At 39.3% G+C, this 18,435-nt stretch overlaps 1 protein-coding gene across 1 annotated transcript; it reads left to right on the forward strand.

The window, feature by feature from the left end:
* Positions 1-4,641: 4,641 nt before the first annotated feature.
* rbm5 (RNA binding motif protein 5) lies at positions 4,642-18,186 on the forward strand. Its single transcript, XM_004068609.5, has 25 exons — positions 4,642-4,841; positions 5,077-5,125; positions 6,063-6,240; positions 6,318-6,476; positions 6,614-6,683; positions 7,083-7,156; positions 7,829-7,912; positions 9,959-10,019; positions 11,443-11,508; positions 11,615-11,775; positions 11,854-11,951; positions 12,547-12,634; positions 12,712-12,780; positions 12,888-12,954; positions 13,703-13,803; positions 13,880-14,009; positions 15,020-15,111; positions 15,188-15,370; positions 15,470-15,610; positions 16,738-16,821; positions 16,918-17,100; positions 17,198-17,272; positions 17,361-17,461; positions 17,547-17,676; positions 17,754-18,186. The coding sequence occupies exons 2-25, from the start codon at positions 5,109-5,111 to the stop codon at positions 17,877-17,879; spliced, it is 2,538 nt and encodes an 845-aa protein (XP_004068657.1). The 5' UTR covers positions 4,642-4,841; positions 5,077-5,108; the 3' UTR covers positions 17,880-18,186.
* The last annotated feature ends 249 nt before the right edge of the window (positions 18,187-18,435 follow it).

The raw sequence follows: 18,435 nt of genomic DNA on the forward strand, positions 1-18,435 counted from the left end.
GAGTGTGATGGAGGTCTGAAGATCAGAAAACGTTTGGGAGCACAGAGCAGAAAAGGTGGCTGTTGTTGTGAAGCATGACGTCACAAAACTCTTTAAATTTGAAATGGACTGAAGAGCGGCAGTTGGGCCCGACCACATACCTGTGAGGGTATATGGAAGTGTTTAGGAGAGGTGGCCGTGTGGCAGCAAACTTTTTCCACTGAGCTGTTTAGTGAGGTCTTATGAGAGGACGCCTGGGGAATGGGCGAGTGCTCATTTTTTAAGAAGAAAGCGGTCATGTTAAGTTTTTGAGACTTTAGAAGAATAAACCAGATCAGTAATGAACATTTGTGGGGGAGCCAGTTTAGCTCGTGCTGGTTTGCGGCGCCTTCCGTCCGTGAAACCCGGGTTCGACTCCGGGCTGCTCCCTGTTCCCTTCTCTACCTCTGCCGGTTCCAAGCCCGGTTTGAGAAGGTTGCGTCAGGAAGGGCATCCGGCGTAAAAACATTGCCAAATTTACCATGCGACTCGTTCGCTGTGGCGACCCCTGATGGGAGAAGCCGAAAGTGGAAGAGTAATGAACATTTGTGAGCAACATCATAGTTTCATGCCAGAGAAGAGAACCACGGATGCTTTATTTGCTTTAAAGAAGCTTCTGGAGAAGGTCAGAAGGAGCTGCATTGTGTCTGTGAATCTCTAGAGAAAGTCTAGTTTGTATAAAAATACTCTGGATTAAAGCGGAGTAGATGGAGTTGTTTAGAACGTGTTTGGGAGCTGAAAGACGGGGAGGGGGGCACTCTGTTATCAAAGTCAGCTTTATTGTCAAATATGCTGCATGCACGACATACAGCACAGATGAAATTACTTTCCTCTCGCCCCACAGTGTAATCAGCTTATAAAATAATAAAATAAATTAAAATAAATAATAGTAATAAGAAGAAGAATAAGAGCAATGAGATGGTTAAAGTGGCAGTTTAAAGTGACAAAAGTGCTAAGAACATGTCTATAAAGACTCTCATTCATCCAGGTCGGTTCCATTGTAGTAGGTTTAGGGGATGTCATCTGGACTTGGTTTTAAAGTTAGAAGAACAGTAACTAGATGAGTCGGTCATTGCAGTCTTTGGTAAAGATGATGTTCTGATGCAGGAGTGGCAGGGGTTGGAGGGGGCAGAGGGGGTGGGCAGGGAGGGAGTTGAGTTTCCTTATCGCCTGATGGAGGAAACTGTTCTTGAGTCTGCTGGTTCTGACCTGCAGACTTTGCAGTCTCCTCCCTGATGGCAGCAGGCTGAAGTGTCTCTGGGATGAGTTAAATGACATTTGGGGGAAAAAGATACAAACATTTTTATAACACGCATATTTAACGTGTGTCAAACATCTTATATTCTTTACCTCACACACTTTGTAATTTTTTTTTAAGGTTGTCCCACTTTTTTTTTTGGAAACCTTCTCCTGCAGCTTCACTTTCTCCAGGATTGTCCTGAAAATCACACAAAACAAAAAGGGAGCGATAACAGATTTAATTCCTCTCAAAAATAGGTTTCACGTCAAAACACAAAAGGCTCTAACTCTACTGTGACGAAGACATGTAAAATGGGATGTTTTTACCTACAAGCCAGCAGCTGGAAATTTGGCACCAGTGAACAGATGATCGTTCTCTCCCCAGAGCTTTAAGCTGCTGTCTGTTCTTTGGTCCCCAAAATGATATAAAATTACATTTTTTAAAATTACGTTAACACCATGAAAGAAAAAAAAACAGAGGAGGAACAGCTGCAGCATCTGGCATGCGAACCGAGACCGAATATAAGAACTTTTACTGTAAAATTTTCAGATCAAAATAACTTTAAAATGTTTTATATTAATCTAAGCATTAACTTATCACTTTAAAGTGTTTACTTACATTAAAAGGTGCAATTATCTCCACTTCCTGGTCGCGCTTTTTTAATAGAATATTTGAGGAATACATCATAAAAATTTAATATTTATAACTATACAACACAAGAACATAACACAGGAAAAGAAATGCAGACAAAACAAATCAAAATTATATATAGGAGTTGTTGAATTTCGACAGCACTTGTTGCGACGCTGTAACTTAAGCAGCCTACAAATGCAGGCCTTTGCAATTTAAATTTTAATCCCATCATTGAAAAGACCAAAAAGAAAGTTAACCGAAGAGACATCACTTTAGGGTCAACACGTCCACATGTAAAACTGTTGATAAAATGCTTTACAAATTCATCTGGAAAAATCAAAACTCACTACACCAAAGATAAAGTGCTTTTGAACACAATAGATTCAGGAGGACTTAATGTCTTAGACTTCACCACCTTAAATTACACCTTTAAGATCAACTGCATCAAGAAATTCCCAACTATTCCTGATTCCTTATGGAATTTTATTCCAAACTGTTTCTTTTCTAAACTTCCTTTTCTTCTTCAATCTAATCATCACATTCAAAAGTTGCCCATTAAATTAAAACATTTTCACAAGCAAATGATTGTGTCCTGATTCTATAAACAATCATTTTCTCCTCACAACTTTCATATTTGGAATAACACAAATATGTTATTCAAAAATAAATTTTTATTCTTCCCTTACTGGTTTAAAAATAATATACTATATGTGAATCAACTATTTGACTTTAATGTCCTATTATAAGCAGTTAAAAATCAATTTTTAACCACTTATAATATCCCAGTTAGCCCCAAAGAATTTGCAATAGTAATGGATGCTACTCCTGAAGGAATCATAATGTTATTTAAAAGTCTTGTACACCCATTACCCTTACATTCAGTTTCTTTGTTTGAAACCAATATTTGTAAGACCTACTTTACTACAAGACCTTCAACAAATACAAAAATAAGATCCCTATATCGCAGCTGCATATGTGACCCACTGCTGTAGAAAATTTGCCCCAGACATTGAGTGGAGGAGAGTTTGGACTTTTTCCTCCAAATATTTTATTTCAAATAAACCTCAGGATGTTTGCTTTAAACTTCTTCACATCTTACCCAGCAAAAACCTCACTACACGTGGACATGACATGACAGAAACTGCTCCTTTTGGAAATTTAGACACTGAAACAATCATACATCTATTCTGGAAATGCCCCAAAACAGCAACTTCTTGGAAAAACTTCACCTCAATAAAAATATTATTAAAAAAAAAAAAGATCCAGTATACAAAGGTATATTGTTTGGTTTGTATTCCTGTTAAAAATTCACTAATAAGGGAACACTACCGTACTTAATTAATATTTTAATAATACTAGCCAAATTTCATATTCATAAGTGCAAATTTTCTGCAAAAAAAGCCCTTTTTGAAACGTTTTGCGATTTAGTTAAACCAAAACAATCAAATCTTCCTCTAACCCCAAAGCTTTTGACACTTTGTTTACACGAAAAATGTTTTTTTGCTGTTTGTTCTTTCTTTTTCTTTATGTTCCCCCCCTGACACATTTTGTTACTCATTTTTCTATCGGGGTATTTTAAAGTTGACTAATTTTTGTATTATGATTCTGTATATTTTCAATAAGGATTATTGACGAAAAAATGCAGCCCTTCCATGTATTGTAATCCATTTTGTAATATTTCTTTTGTAATATATATGCCATCCCCTGGCATTGTCATTGTTATGGCTATTGATTTTACGATACTTTTAACCATTTTTAAATGTCTCAACGGCCTTGCGCCTTCTTATTTATCAGATCTTTTAGTAAGGTATGAATCCTCGCAGACCCTGAGATCCTCTGGCACTGGTCTGTTAACCATTCCTACTGTAAAAACCAAAACACACGGAGAAGCATCTTTTGAGCACTATGGCCCCCGTTTATGGAACAGTCTGCCAGAGGAGCTGAGAGCCGCAGAGAGCATTGAAGTTTTTAAGAAAAGGCTAAAGGCCCATCTTTTTAACCTGGCTTTTAGCTAATTTTTTACTACCACTATTTATTAATTTATTTTATTTATATATTTTTATTCATTTTATCTTGTTTTATGAACTTGCACTAGATTTTAATGTGTTATTTTAATTTACCTTATATCCGTGTTTTCTTGTTTATTGCTTTTATCAATGTTTACCTTTTCAGTCTCATTTGTTTATTTGTTTTCCGGTGCTTCCTCAGTTTGGACCTCTCCCTCTGGGTCGGCTGCTGTTCAGCCACTGTGGCTCTGGATGGGGACCTGCATCACTGCTTAGCTGTGGTGGAGCGGTCCCCGCCTGTGATGCTGCATTTGGCTGGTTGTGCGGCTGTTCACAGAAAGGGAGGCTCCAATTTTTAGCGTTTCCAGCATCTTGTTTTCGTGCTCAGCCTATTTCTTATTCGTCATTTCTCATTGACTTTCCCCATTAGTTAGGTGGGGGATGTTAAAGAAGTGAGGGGATGTGTAGGTACAGGGAGGGGGCCCTATTTTTTATTGTTATTTATTTATTTTTGTGCTTGTTTAATTTAATTTTCATGCTTGTTTTTATATTATTTATTTTGTTTTGTTTTAATTTAAAGTACTTTGTGTTATACGTTTATATGAAAAGTGTTTTATAAATGAAGTTTGATTGATAGTGTTCTTGACCTGCATACTTGTTCTATGTGTTTTGAACAACAAAGTATATATATATAAAATATATTTATATATTTATAAAAAGAACGCAGCCCTCGAATTTGGACACACCCACAAGGCTTGTTCAGGGAATTGTCAGATTTACCCATAATGCACCAGGACGTGCCCCGTTGCATCTTGGGATAAAGAAGGTGCTAGTAATACGTAAGTCCTTTAGTGTGAGATGACGATTTTTTTTCCTCGACAATTTTGCAGACATTCCTATAAACGGTGATAGTGGGTACCTGGGCTTTGAACGTATAGATTACGGTGAGTTTACCTGCTTTAGAAGTCAACCAAACGGCTTCGAATATTTCGTTGTTGTCGTTATTTGGCCTTTAGCTACGCCTTTTTTTTCTACAAATATGGCTGGAATCCATGTTTCTGCTTCTATTAATTCTCAGAACAAACACAATTTTATTTAAAAATGTTGTTGGTTATTTTTTTGTATTTAATGTAGAATATATTCAGTAGTGTTTAAAATATATATATATTTTTTTCTCAGAGGTTACGGGCCTGAAGCGTCCTTAAGAAAAAATGGGAGCTGACAAAAGGTAAGAGAGAGACGGGTTCAAACAACCATCTTCCTATTCTTGATTGTGGTGACATTTATTATTATCTACATATCAGCTTGTAAGCATGTCTGCTGCAAAATGTGGAGCCCATCTATCAATGCTATGGGAATTATAACAGATGCTCCATTTAAAACTCATCGCTGTATTCTTAGGAAGTATTAACTTTGACTTATTCACTCGTTTAAAATTTCACTGGCTGCTGTACTGTTAATTTATGAATCTTCTCGGTCTTTCTTCGCTTTTTGCGTACCTCATCACATGTACGATACCCGCTATGCTAACGGATCTTCAACGGTCCCGGAATCAAACTGTATACTTGATTCTCTGTATTTGATCTGCTGTAGCGAGAGACTGGAATGATTTACAAAAAACTCTTAGATTGTACACTTTTATTTCACAAGCAGATATCAAAACCCATCTTTAATGGTCGTTATAAATGCTACGGTCACAGTGCACTGAATTTAGGGTTCTATATTTTTAAATTGTGTTTTTTCTTCTGATTATATTCAGTTTATTTCTTGTTCTTATAACCTCTTTCCTGCATTTAACCAGTTATAAAAAGGAATGTTGTTCTTAATCTGTCCTGCCTGGATAAATGACTGATAAATAAACAAAGAGCACACCATTACCACATGTAGTGGTTGTGGAATCATGATGGCGTTGACGTTCAGTGAACTTCAGCGGTTCAACGCTTTTTCTAGCCATGAGACCAACCAGCATTTTATAGGAACATGGCAACTATTGACCAAGTACTTCAGCATAAGTGCTTTATTAATTGCTCACTAGTTTACTTTCTTCTACAGCTGCAAATTGAGCTTCAAAAATCTTAAAATGGTAGCTTAAGTGTAATTTTTGTTTTGGCAAATTATAAATAAATAGATGTATTTTATTCACGAGTTTTCATGGTTCTGAACAGGATTGGACGTACGGAGCGTAGTGGCAGATACGGGTCGGAGCAGTCCCGTGATGAATCAGATTGGCGCGACAGGCGTGAGAGAGACCAGGATCGCGATCACAGTATGCGCCACTGGAGCGAAGAGAGACGCTTTGAGCGCTATGAAGGAGAGCGCAGAGGCACAAGAGACAGTCCAGAGGTACTTTGTCTTTTTCAAAGTGACAGATCTTTCAGCCGTTTGTTCTTTTGTTTGAACTTTTAGATGTTTCTTTTCAGCAAAGAGAGAGAAAACGTCGCAACAGCGATAGATCAGAGGATGGCTATCACTCTGATGGCGATTATCCAGATCAAGACTACAGAAGAGAACCAGGAGAAGACAAGAAGAGCAAGACCATCATGTTAGGAGGTCTAGCTCCTCATGTGACGGAAGAGGACGTTAGTAGTTTGATTTTGTCTATAGTTCTCTAGCTGCTCTGTGTGCTTGTTTGCCTCTTGGATATTATTTCAAATATTTATTAAAAGTGAGTCGAATGTGATTCGTTCTTTTAAAGTGTTGTCTTTGTCTTCTATAGATTCGTTTTTCCATTGATCAGCTTGAAGGACCCCAGCCAGTTGATGTCAGACTGATGAAAAAGAGAACAGGTGAGAACCAGGTGTATCCGGACCCCATTCTCCCCCCTCGATCTTTGGCCAATCTGCTTCCATTCAGACCCATTTTTCCCATAGCAGCTAGAAGAGAATTCTGTCAAAAACGTATTTAAAATATTTATTCAAGACTTGTCATTACAGTTTTTGTGGATTTCCTCAAGGTAAGTTGGAACGGCAGTGATAACTGTAAGAAAGTCAGTTGACTGACGCACTTGTCAGACTCAAACTGTGGTATTCAGCTGGATTTCTTGCTACAATAAAGCCCTTAAGGAACGGCCTGTTTTGTACCAAACTTGGCCTGGGTTGTGAAGCAGTTTGTGGAAGACTTTGAATAATATGCCCATGGACTCTTAACTAACACACCTCCCGTCTATATTTGAATGCTGTCTCTAGGTATAAGCCGTGGTTTCGCCTTCGTGGACTTTTATCACTTGCAAGATGCTACCAGATGGATGGAGACCAATCAGGTTGCTTCACAATCGCCAAGTCTAGTTTTAATCTTGGGGATCTGGAGAAATAATCCTTAAGGCAACCAGAATGTATAAAATGTGTAGTATGGAAGCTATACAGACCAAATTAACAACCCATGGATGAATACCACACAAAAAGAAGTTTCATGTGCTTAAGGACAAGCAAATCTTATCCTAAAATTTGCTTTAGGATAAGATTTGTCCAGATGAGATTGTCTTTCTTTTTGCTAGATACTTTTTTTGAATTGGCTTCAGTGGCATTTTTACTAAAGCAACAGTTTTTTACTAGGTCTGCTTCAAAAAAAAAAGTTTTTAAAATAACGGAGTTAGGGTCTTCATATTTCAGCTTTTTTTTTCTTTTTCTTTTTTTTTTAGGTCCTATATTTTTAAAAATATATCTTGCTGGCCATTCATTTGTTTAAAGCAGTGAAGAATGTCTTATTAGGATCATGTTACACTCTGCTCCAGCATAGTCTGGGCACGCGGGTCCCAAACACATAAAGAATCCTTTTGACATCATGCTCACATGCATCACGTGCCTGTCTTTAACTCAGAGGCTGTCTGTTGGGGGTCCCTCTCCCCAGTCTTTCCCTTCCAACACTGCTTGCTCCAATTAATGAGATCGGCGCTCGCCATGAACTTTTGGCTGATTTTGATTTCTTGTTTCAGAAACGTCTGGTCATCCAAGGGAAAGTGGTCGACATGCACTACAGTCACCCTAGAAACAAGTATGAAGACTGGCTGTGCAACACGGTACGTTTTTCTCCTCAGAACCACTTTGAACTAGTTCTCCCTTAAGATTTCCCTTCGGGGTTTCTAGTTGCAAATCTTCACTTTGTATCATCTCTACATGTAGTCTGTCCCAGTTCTTGTTGGCAGATCATTTTTTTAAAATGCCCCCCCCCCCCCCCCCCCCCCCCATGCAGCACATTTAGCAGGGTTCCCCCAGGGTCTTAAAAAATCTTAAAAGCCTTGAATTTGAACATTTGGTAGTACGGCCTTAAAAAGCATTTTAAAAGTCTTCCATTTTGATATCTTGGTCTTAAAAATAATGCTGTGTAAAACTTTTTCCATGACTTTTCTTGTCTAAAGTTTTATTTTTTAAGCACGGTTGTGCAAGTGGACGAGTTATGCACCATCACCATCACGCTGGATGCTAACTGTTGATTAAATAAATAAACGAAAGCACCTGCTTGAGCTAGTTGTGACCAGGGCTGAATGCAAGAATCTTGATACTGTGTAGCAGTATAAGACGCACATCTGTGCGTTTGATACTTACTGCTTTAAAATGTGATTGATATCCCTCTCTCCTCCCATCATCCGCTAATTCTCTCGCTTCCCTAAACAAACACACTGAGCGTGCACGCGTTACAGCTAGGGTACGTTTGATTTGTTGTGTGGGTTCACTCAATTCATTCCTAATTTTTAGGCATATTTATGGTGCAAGCTGGAGGTAGGTTAGTTTGTAACGGGACAAGCAAAACAAGAAATGATTCCTACAGTTTTCTGAACACTGTTGTGATTGATAGTTCAAGATGGAACCTTAGCAATGGTGGAAGTGAAACATGCAGCAAAAAAATTCATCTATATTTGAGAAATTCATTGAAAACAATGAAGGGAAGATTGTTCAAGAGGAAGATTGCCAGGATGAAAATGTACAAGCAGAAATGAGTCAAGGAGAGGAAGAACATTCGAGGAGGTTCATTTCCTGCATTAATCAAGTTCTTTAGCACAAAAATCAAATCAAATATTTTTACCACAAATCCCCGTCTACACGTTTTCATTTTCTCAAATGCATTTTTACCTAATATCCGTGCATCTTTAGCAAACCTTCCTCTAGTGGGACTCAGATTAATCCCTGCCGGTGCTGAACAGTGCAAGGGAAGTTTTCCAGATTCCATGGATTTCTTCAGGATAATCAAGTGTAAATGAAATATGTGTACAAACAAACAAACAAACAAACAAGAATCAGTGTTGGGTAAATTACTTTTAAAGAGTATTTGATTATTTTATTTACTGGATGAAATGGTACTTAAATTATTCATTCCCCAATTTAAAAAGTAATTCACTACTCATTACTTATTTTCCACATGCATACAAATTGTTGTGGGAATAAAGCTAGCACAAACAAGAACCCCTTAAAATAAAAACAGAGGCTTCACAAGGACAGTCGGGTTTTTTAGTGCCAACTTATTTATTTCACCACATGAACATGAAAAAAATATATAACATAATGTGTATATATAAATATAATATAGTAGCCTATAGTAGACAGGTTGCTCATTGACTCTCTGGCACTGGAAAGCAGGTCATCTCTAGGACAAAACTTGCACTTAACTGAAGTTTTTTTTTTGCTTTTGTTTTTCATAAATTGAAAATAATCTGAATATCTGCAGTTGCCGAAAGAGCAAACGTCTTTGTCCACATCCATATTTCAGTTGTCTTCATCTTATTTTGACCAATCTCCAACTCTCCATTAGCACACATGCATCACTGACTGTTTGATTCAGTTTACCAAGAGACTGTCAGAGCCAACAGTTTACACACATTTTTGATTAGTCACCCATGGTTTCACTGCATCAAAATGTGAGGAATGAGGGTTTCTGTAGTCTAGTCACTGTCATTTATTACGTTACTGACAAGTAATTGTTCTGAAATTCAAGGGTTTAGAGAAATTAATCTTCTATTTTCAAATGCTACGTCTTAAAAAGATCTAAAAGTCTTAAATCTAACTTGAAGAAACGTGTAGGAGCCCTGTCTTAGTTATGTAATGAAAGTGATGTGAATGGTTCCTTGCAGTGTGGCTTGTACAATTTCCGGAGGCGGCTGAAGTGCTTCAGGTGTGGCGCGGCCAAATCTGGTGAGTAAAGCAGGAGCAGGTCAGTGGTGTCCGGCTGTGGACCACTTGTTACCACGCTACAGAGCAATAAACACAACCTACATTATTTTCCATTTTATTTATAATCTGATTCTGCATAAAGGGTTATTTTAGAAAGAAACCCACTGGATTCTCTCCTCCACTCGTTCTTGGCGCACGTCACGTTGCTCGGTCACGATTCAAAAATCTAGCCGCTCTTTTCTGAATGTGGCTGCGCCATCCGCTAAATGAAAACTCCCAAGCTAACAAAGTTTAAAAAAAACAAACGTATTTGGAAAGTTTCTGTTGACAGAACAGATGCTGTAAAAAAAACAGAAGAACCTTTGATGAAAAAAGAAATAAAAAAAGGGGAAGCTGCTTTTAACAGACAAAAACCAGGAGTCTTTACTCCTAATATGGACTTTTTGTTGGTAGCTCCCTCACCATATTAAAAATGCAGAATATTCAGCAACTGGCTGTCTAATGTTACAAGGTTTCTCAAAGTTGCTCAGTGGATTCATGATTGCTATTTTCTTTCAGTGACTTCTTTTTCTTTTAGATTTTGTATTTTTCTGTCATACCCTAAGTCAGACTAGGTTGACAGTTTTTTGTTTCCACTTTGACGGTTATGGGTTACGGGAAAATCCATCACATTTGAATAATTCCTACATAAAAAACTAGTGTACCAAAATTTTTAACCAGCTGCAGATATGGAGGATGAAGATAAACGTTATCCTTAAAGTTAAGGGACATTGAAAGCTTAAAAAAAAGCCCAATTCTTCCTCAGACAACCATGAAAATCTTGTCTGACATTAAAGGGGTCCATGGCTGGAAAAAGGTCCAGGATCACTGTTCTAGACGAATGTGGACTGCAGTTCTGGAATGCATCACACTGATGTGTGGGTTTGTTTGGGCTTATGAAAAAAAAGACTTCCTCTGTGAACTATTCTGGTAATGTTTAAATCCAAGTGTTAAGTATCCCAGAAAAAGCTGCTGTTTTCTGTCGCCTTCACGTCGTTTAATAGTGTTGGAGGAAAAGCATCAACAACACTCTTGGACAATCAGTTGTTGCCTAAAATAGTAAATATTGAAAGACTTAAGACTCTATTTTTATAGAGTAAGAAGATATTTAACAGTAGAAAACTTAACAGCCTTTTTGTGTGAGTTAACTTCAACAATCTAACATTGCTGTAAAGCATAGCTTCATCTCTTTAGTGTTTTACCTTCATTAGCTGCTTTTTAACAACAGCTGGTAGATTGTACTGTTGCAGATTTACTTGTTGGTAAATGAAGTAAAAAAAAAAAAAACTTGGTCATATTTTAGCTTTGGGCTGTGTTAACATAGGCTTTTTTTTAATTACAGCTATCTTTTCTTGACACAATCTAAAAATTACATCAAGATTTTATTTTTCATTTCTGCCATTAGAAAGTGAAGTGACCAATAACACAGCAGTGTCTGAAACTCAACCGAGTGGGGATTTCTATGGGGACAGTAAGTACCTTTCTCTCTTTCTGAATACAAAGATTCATTTCACTGGAATCAAACATCGTCTCGGATGTTGCTTGTTTTGTAAGTGGAGGCTTTTTGTCCGTAACAGCTATTATCCTGAGAAATATTGCCCCCCTGACCACTGTGGAATCGATCCTGACAGCCTTAGCACCCTACGCTAACCTTTCAGCCAACAACATTCGCCTCATCAAAGACAAGCAGACTGGCCAGAACAGAGGCTTTGCCTTTGTGCAGTTGTCGTCCCCACTGGTAAAATACAGATTTAGATTATCTGGCAAGACGTAAAACTGGATTCAAAGATGCACCTAAACATTTGTACCTTTGCAGGAGGCTTCTCAGCTGCTCACCATCCTGCAGGGCCTGCAGCCTCCACTCAAACTGGACGGAAAAACCATTGGGGTGGATTTTGCAAAGAGTGCTAGAAAGTGAGTGTATTCAAATCCCTTTACTTAATCTGTAGTGTGTGAAATGGCAAATGTCAACCTTAGTTCATTGAAACCCTTAGAAAATTCACACTATTTGTGTCCTTCACTACTCCCTACATGGTGCACTTTTTATAGGGCTGTCCCAATCTACAATTCCAAAATCGAGTGCCCTAGAAATTTCCCAGAAGTCTCTGCATCAATGCTTACTAGATCGGTGAATATGGACCACAATGCATTGCGTTGGAACAATTTTTGTTTAAAGGTAGTGAGCATGGTGTCCGAATTGCTTTTAAAATCCAGGGCACTACATAGTGCCGCACTATATAGATTTATAGTGGTTAGGGTGGGAATTCGGACATGGCCACTGTCATTAAAGCCATATAATGGTTTTTTGTTATCCTACCTGTTCAATAAAGGTTTATTTATAAGGTATCAGTATGTGCAAAGACTCCAGGATTTTTCCTGCCTATGATTAATTTATTTTTTTGTAATTTTATTTATTTCTTTTTGGTACTTTTTATTTTCCAAAAATAACTCAATTGATTTCAATTGTTAAAGTTTTTGTCCTCTCTCCTCATCTTTGTGTCCTGATTAGAGACCTGCTGCTGCCTGATGGGAATCGAGTCAGTGCCTTTTCTGTGGCAAGTACAGCGATTGCTGCAGCCCAGTGGTCTTCCACTCAGGTAACACTTGTTCATTAGCTCTCTAACCATCTCCATAAGCCAACGTCACCCGTTCACTGTTACTGTTTTCTTTGCAGCCGCAGCAGAGCTCAGACGGGATGTCAGAGTATGCGTATTTGCAGGAAGGCTACACTCCGTTGTCACAGGTTTGTTTATTTATAAAATGCACGTAATTGGTGGCGGTATGTGTCGGTGGACTGGACCGGAGCAGCTCACCTTTCCTTATTCGACACGTGCAATGAATGTTTTACAGGATTACCAGACATACTATCACCAGGGAGCAGCAACCAGCACCTCACAGGGAAATGGACTCCTTGGAGGTACGTGTTTTCCAACTCTAATGAAGTCATTTTTCATTACTACATGTTCTAAAGTAGATTTGCATTATTTAAGTAGTTTTAATACTTAAACAAAATCCTTTTTGACTTGTTGTAATGTTAGGTCTGAAATTCATTAAACACTTGTTGACCAGAAAAGTGTTCACTGGTTCTTGTTTAAACTTAACCCGTGTTATGGATTTTATTTATGACACAAATGCACATTAGCAGTGGTAGATATGACCAGCAGGATCTCAGAGGGATTGCTATGGCAACACATTTTAGGGAACAAAGATGATTTTCATGACAGCTGCAGTCTCTCACTGTCAGACACAGCTGCAGTCCACACATTAATAGTTCATTATCCCAGACGCGTGTGCCTATTTGATCCGGTGATTCATCACAGGATCCAGTTTAAAGTCACACCTTAAAGATTTATCAGCCCACAGGCTGATCCCTGGGATCATCTAATCGAATCGGAGGCAATTTTTTTGCTTGTGTGTGCTTTGCCTTACAGCACATAGTGGAAGCATGAATCTGCAGAATCTGATTATTTATTATCTTTACAAATCCAGTACTGCATTTTGCAGCGGTACACAACCAGATCAGTTCTTCCTTAAGTCATCACCAGTTTGCCTTGTACTTTATGAGCTTCTTTCACAGTTAAATAATGCATTCAACTGATTAACAGGGTATAATTTTGATTAGTTTATTAAAGATTTAACTTTTTCTCTCTCTCTCTCAATCTTAGCTGCTCCAGGCATGAAGATTCTTCCAGCTGCAGTGGGAGTTGTTCTGTCACAGAGTGCTCAAGTCTACCAACCACATATTATTGCACAGCCTGCCGTGCCAGTAATGCACACTCTTAGTAGTTAGGAAATGGTGGCTGTAATTCCCAAAATAAAGATGATCCTTGCATTCATTGCAGGCATTGCCGCTTGCCCAACAGCTGGATGTAAAACCTCATCCTGCACATCTGCCAGCTATAGACGCTGCAGCTGCTGGAAATGCCGGCAGTACTTTACCAGCTGCTGGACAGACTGCAGAAACCAGCAACTGTAAGAGCAAAACATGACATAAAACCTGATCTAATCTGTTCCCCTTGTTTATCTCTGTGTCCTAAAAAAAACCATGATAGGTGAAATCTGCATAGCAGGATTGTAGATGTTTGAAGGCTATAAACCCCCCACAACACACTGTAGACACTTTACTCAGGCAGACATGAACATTTTTAAATTCAACTTTATTTATAAAGCACTTTTCCTGCTAAAAGTCATCTCAAGGTGTTTTACATGTAAGGTTAATGGCGACGAAGTGTGCATTATCACTTTTTAACGCACGCGGTGGCGGTTCAGGGTTCCGCAAAGGGCGGAACCTTACAAAAGAAAAGAAATAGTAACCAGTTTTTAGTCCTTACTACTTGTTTTTTCCCAATTTGGATCACTTTTTTAAAAAAAAAAGCGGACCATTTGTTACAATGAGATATATATATATATATATACACGTATCCACACACACACACACTTTCATAGAAACACAAGTTTAGCTTTCTAGACTGTAAACAAAGATCATAATTTATTATTTATGCAACTCTTGCAGACTAAATGCATTTTATACAGGAGACAACTTGGAGACTGATGTGGTCAACAGCCAATCAGAACACAGTTGATCTACATAAAATAAAAAAGGACTCAAAATTGAGCTGTAAAAACCTGTGAAACAGTGAGACAAAAAAAATTTGCCTACGTATAGTGAGGATCCATCTTTTAATGTGATTAGATTCATGAGAAATCATGACTTTAATTTAATTTAACTTGTATATAAGAAACAATGAATCCCTATGAAATGCATGGATTCAGTCATTCTGTCTCCATATGTTAGCTTCTTTTTTGCTAACTTATTTCAACTTTAAAAGATTGATTTTAGTACAGAGGTTTAATATGCTAATGGATGGGAGTTGTCACTCGCACTTGTTTTTTAAGCACCAGACGTTTATTTGTGACGCTGACTTCCACATTTTGAATCCATTCAAATCAGTTTTGTTTGTTTTTTTTTTTTTATCCAACAGCGGTTCCTGATATTTCCACCTATCAGTACGATGAGTCCTCCGGCTACTATTACGACCCTCAAACGGGCCTCTATTATGACCCAAATTCACATGTAGGTAGTAACCATCTTCAGCCGTGTTGTGTTGGTGAATGTTGTTGTGGTGAACCGCATGCCTTTGCCCCTACAGTATTACTACAACGTTCAGACGCAGCAGTACCTTTACTGGGACACCGAGAAGCAGACGTACGTTCCGGCTCCGGCCAACATCAACACAGAACAGAATGAGAAAACGGCTGATGGCTCTGCGGCGAGCAGCAGCAAGGAACCCAAAGAGAAGAAGGAGAAGCCAAAGAGCAAGACTGCTCAGCAGGTGGCCATGTTAAACACACACCATATCTGCAGAAAATCTGCTTTTCTTAGAGTTGTTAGATTCAGTCCAAGTATGTATTTATTTATTTTTTACTCTCAGATTGCTAAGGACATGGAGCGGTGGGCTAAAAGTCTTAACAAGCAGAAGGAGAACTTCAAGAGCAGCTTTCAGCCCATCAGTCAAGAGGAGAGGAAGGAGGCGGCCGCTGCTGACGCTGGATACTCGTTGTTCGAAAGGAAGGTAAGGCTTTAGAGCAGCAACGGTTGTGACAGGAAGTGCCACTTCCAAACGTTCTCCTTAACAAACTCTGCCATCGCCAACTGTAATGTGAACTCTGATGAGAAGAAAAACATTTCCATTATATTTAATTCACAAACAGCAGGTCAGATAGCTTTTTGAAAAAATATTTTGGCATTAACTCCAAAAAGTGCTTTCATAACAATATTTCACAAGGTAAACAAGCAGCAACTGCATTTGTTTGAAACCAAAAGTACTGCATTTGTGGGTTGTCATACCAACAGTAATAGGTTTGGATTCATTAGAACAAAATACCATCAATATTTGTAAGAACTTTACAACCATTAACCTGAAAAATAAGCGGATGCTTTTGGCTTTTTGATCTCTTGTTACATCATGAGACCGGGCCAGAGGAACTTCATGTAAGTTCATTCTGTGATGGTGCTTTTATTGCACGTAAAATTAAATGTTTCTACTTTGTTATTAGCGTGATAATCACAGTAAGATGCATTTTCTGCAATTAGACGGCGTCTTTATTCCTTTTTTTTCACTCCCACTAAACGGAGTTCTGATCAGCCGTAGTATTAACTTTGACTTTTGGGGGAACAGAAAAGGTCTGCGTTTAATCTCACCTTGCTTGTTTTTAATTCAACAAACTGAACGTATAATTGTATAAATGTCAGCGCTGTGATGTCAAAAACCTGACCAAACAAATCCCCTGTGCGGTCATAAACGTGTGCAGCAGTTTGCGGATCAGCTTCATGCTTCGGCACTCACACTCGCCTCACCCACACACGCTCTGACGCGCACGCTCAGACGCGCACGCTCATGTCACCTCACAGGCAACACTATCAAAAACACCGGATTGTAACTTCATATGCCCTTCGGAGCATATGAAGTTAAATCTCCTGTTCATGAAGGCTGACGTGGAAAAACTGCAGTATTATAAAGGTGGGCGGGGTCACAGTAACAGCCTTGCGTGAGTGGACCCTTTCCTTATGACCCCACAACGGGGGAAAAGCTCATTGTGAGAAGAGATACAGATGACACGCCCACACGTCCCAGGCCGCCGCCCTGCTTTAGTGTCTCCAAGCTGTGTTGCTCCAATAACGGTTCTGTTGGTTTTTCAGCAGGCGGGTCTAGACCGACTCGTCCATGAGGCGTCAAGGATGGCTGAAGAGGAGGCCCCCGTCAGCTTAGCCGGTGCTTCTAAGGTGAAGTCTGGTCTCTGTGGCCACAGCCTTCTGCAAGAGGAAAGCAATCGTCTTATTAATGCTCATTGGTCTCAACTGTGCATCTTCTCTGGTTAGTGTGGCCTTGTGGCAGCCTACAGTGGAGACAGTGACCCTGAGGAAGGAGGAGCAGAGCCTGATGGGGAGGGAGGTCAGGACAAGCTGACAGACTGGAAGAAGTTGGCCTGTTTGCTCTGCAGGAGACAGTTTCCAAATAAAGAAAGTTTAGTTCGGCATCAGCAACTCTCTGACCTTCACAAGGTAAAGCTGCGTCTGTTTTAATGCTTAAGCCATGGTGCATAGAAAACTGTTGTTTTGGGGGATTTGTTTGTTTGATGTTGTGTTTTTTTTCTTTCAGAAAAACTTGGAAGTTCTGCGCAGATCCAAGATGACTGAAGCAGAACTGGAGGAGCTGGAGCGAAAAGAGTCCGAGGTTCCTAAACTAAATCCTGTGTCTCCGTGTCCCAACCTTCTCTTCATGACTGTGCTGGATTTGAACATGCGTCTTTCTTTCTGAACAGCAAAAGTACAGGGACCGAGCGGCTGAGAGGAGAGAGAAATATGGCATTCCAGAACCCCCCGTGTCCAAAAAGAAGAAATTCAGCCAGCCGGCACCTGTCATGTAAGTTTAAAAACAAAACCACATCTTCCAAGAATTCAAATGATGTTGTTTTTTGAAGACTTAATGCTTTTCTCTGCCACCCCAGCAACTATGAACAGCCCACCAAAGATGGCCTCAGCAGTGACAACATTGGAAACAAAATGCTGCAGGCCATGGGCTGGAAGGAAGGCAAAGGTCTGGGGCGGAACCAGCAGGGCATCACTGCTCCAATCGAGGTATCTGCTGCCGTTGGTGTTGTTAACCAGTGACGACTCAACTCTGGTGCTGACATTTGCCCCCACCCCACCCACAGGCTCAGCTGAGAACAAAAGGAGCTGGACTCGGCACTAAGGGCACCAACTACACCCTCTCTCCTTCAGACACGTACAAAGATGCAGTCAGGAAAGCCATGTTTGCGCGCTTCACTGAACTGGAGTGATTTCTGTCTTGGTGATGGACTCGTCCGCTCTGTCTGCCGCACAGGAAGCAAATAGAATAAATGATGTCATTTCCATGTCTGGTTTCATTTCCAGCTGCAAACCAGATGTTGGTCATTCCTGTAAAGCCTGCAGAGACGTACCATGTAGGGATTAATTTAACTTAGAAATTGTACATATGCACATTGGGTGTCCTTCCTGATCTCCATAGTTGTTTTTATATTTGACCAATGGATCCTTTTTTGTCTTGACTGTACAGTTTATACAAAATCTTGTGTAATTAAGAAAAAATAAATGATGGGATGTGAACTTTGTGTGATTACCTGCAGTGAACCATAGTTTATAGTGACAGATATTGAAGAAATGTCTTCATTTAACAAAAAAGCTTTATTGCTTACAGTAGAACGAAACGCCTCCAACCGAATGAGGCACAAAAAAGTGCTGTTGAGCGACACCAAGGAGACAATTGCAGGTGACTTCACTGACACCAAAACACCGGCGTGTTTGCAGTGGGCACACAACCATGTGACCTGGACAATGCAGCAATGGTCTACGGTC

This window comes from Oryzias latipes, chromosome 5, assembly GCF_053564925.1.
Source record: "Oryzias latipes strain Hd-rR chromosome 5, Olatipes_Hd-rR_3.1".
NCBI lineage: Eukaryota > Metazoa > Chordata > Actinopteri > Beloniformes > Adrianichthyidae > Oryzias > Oryzias latipes.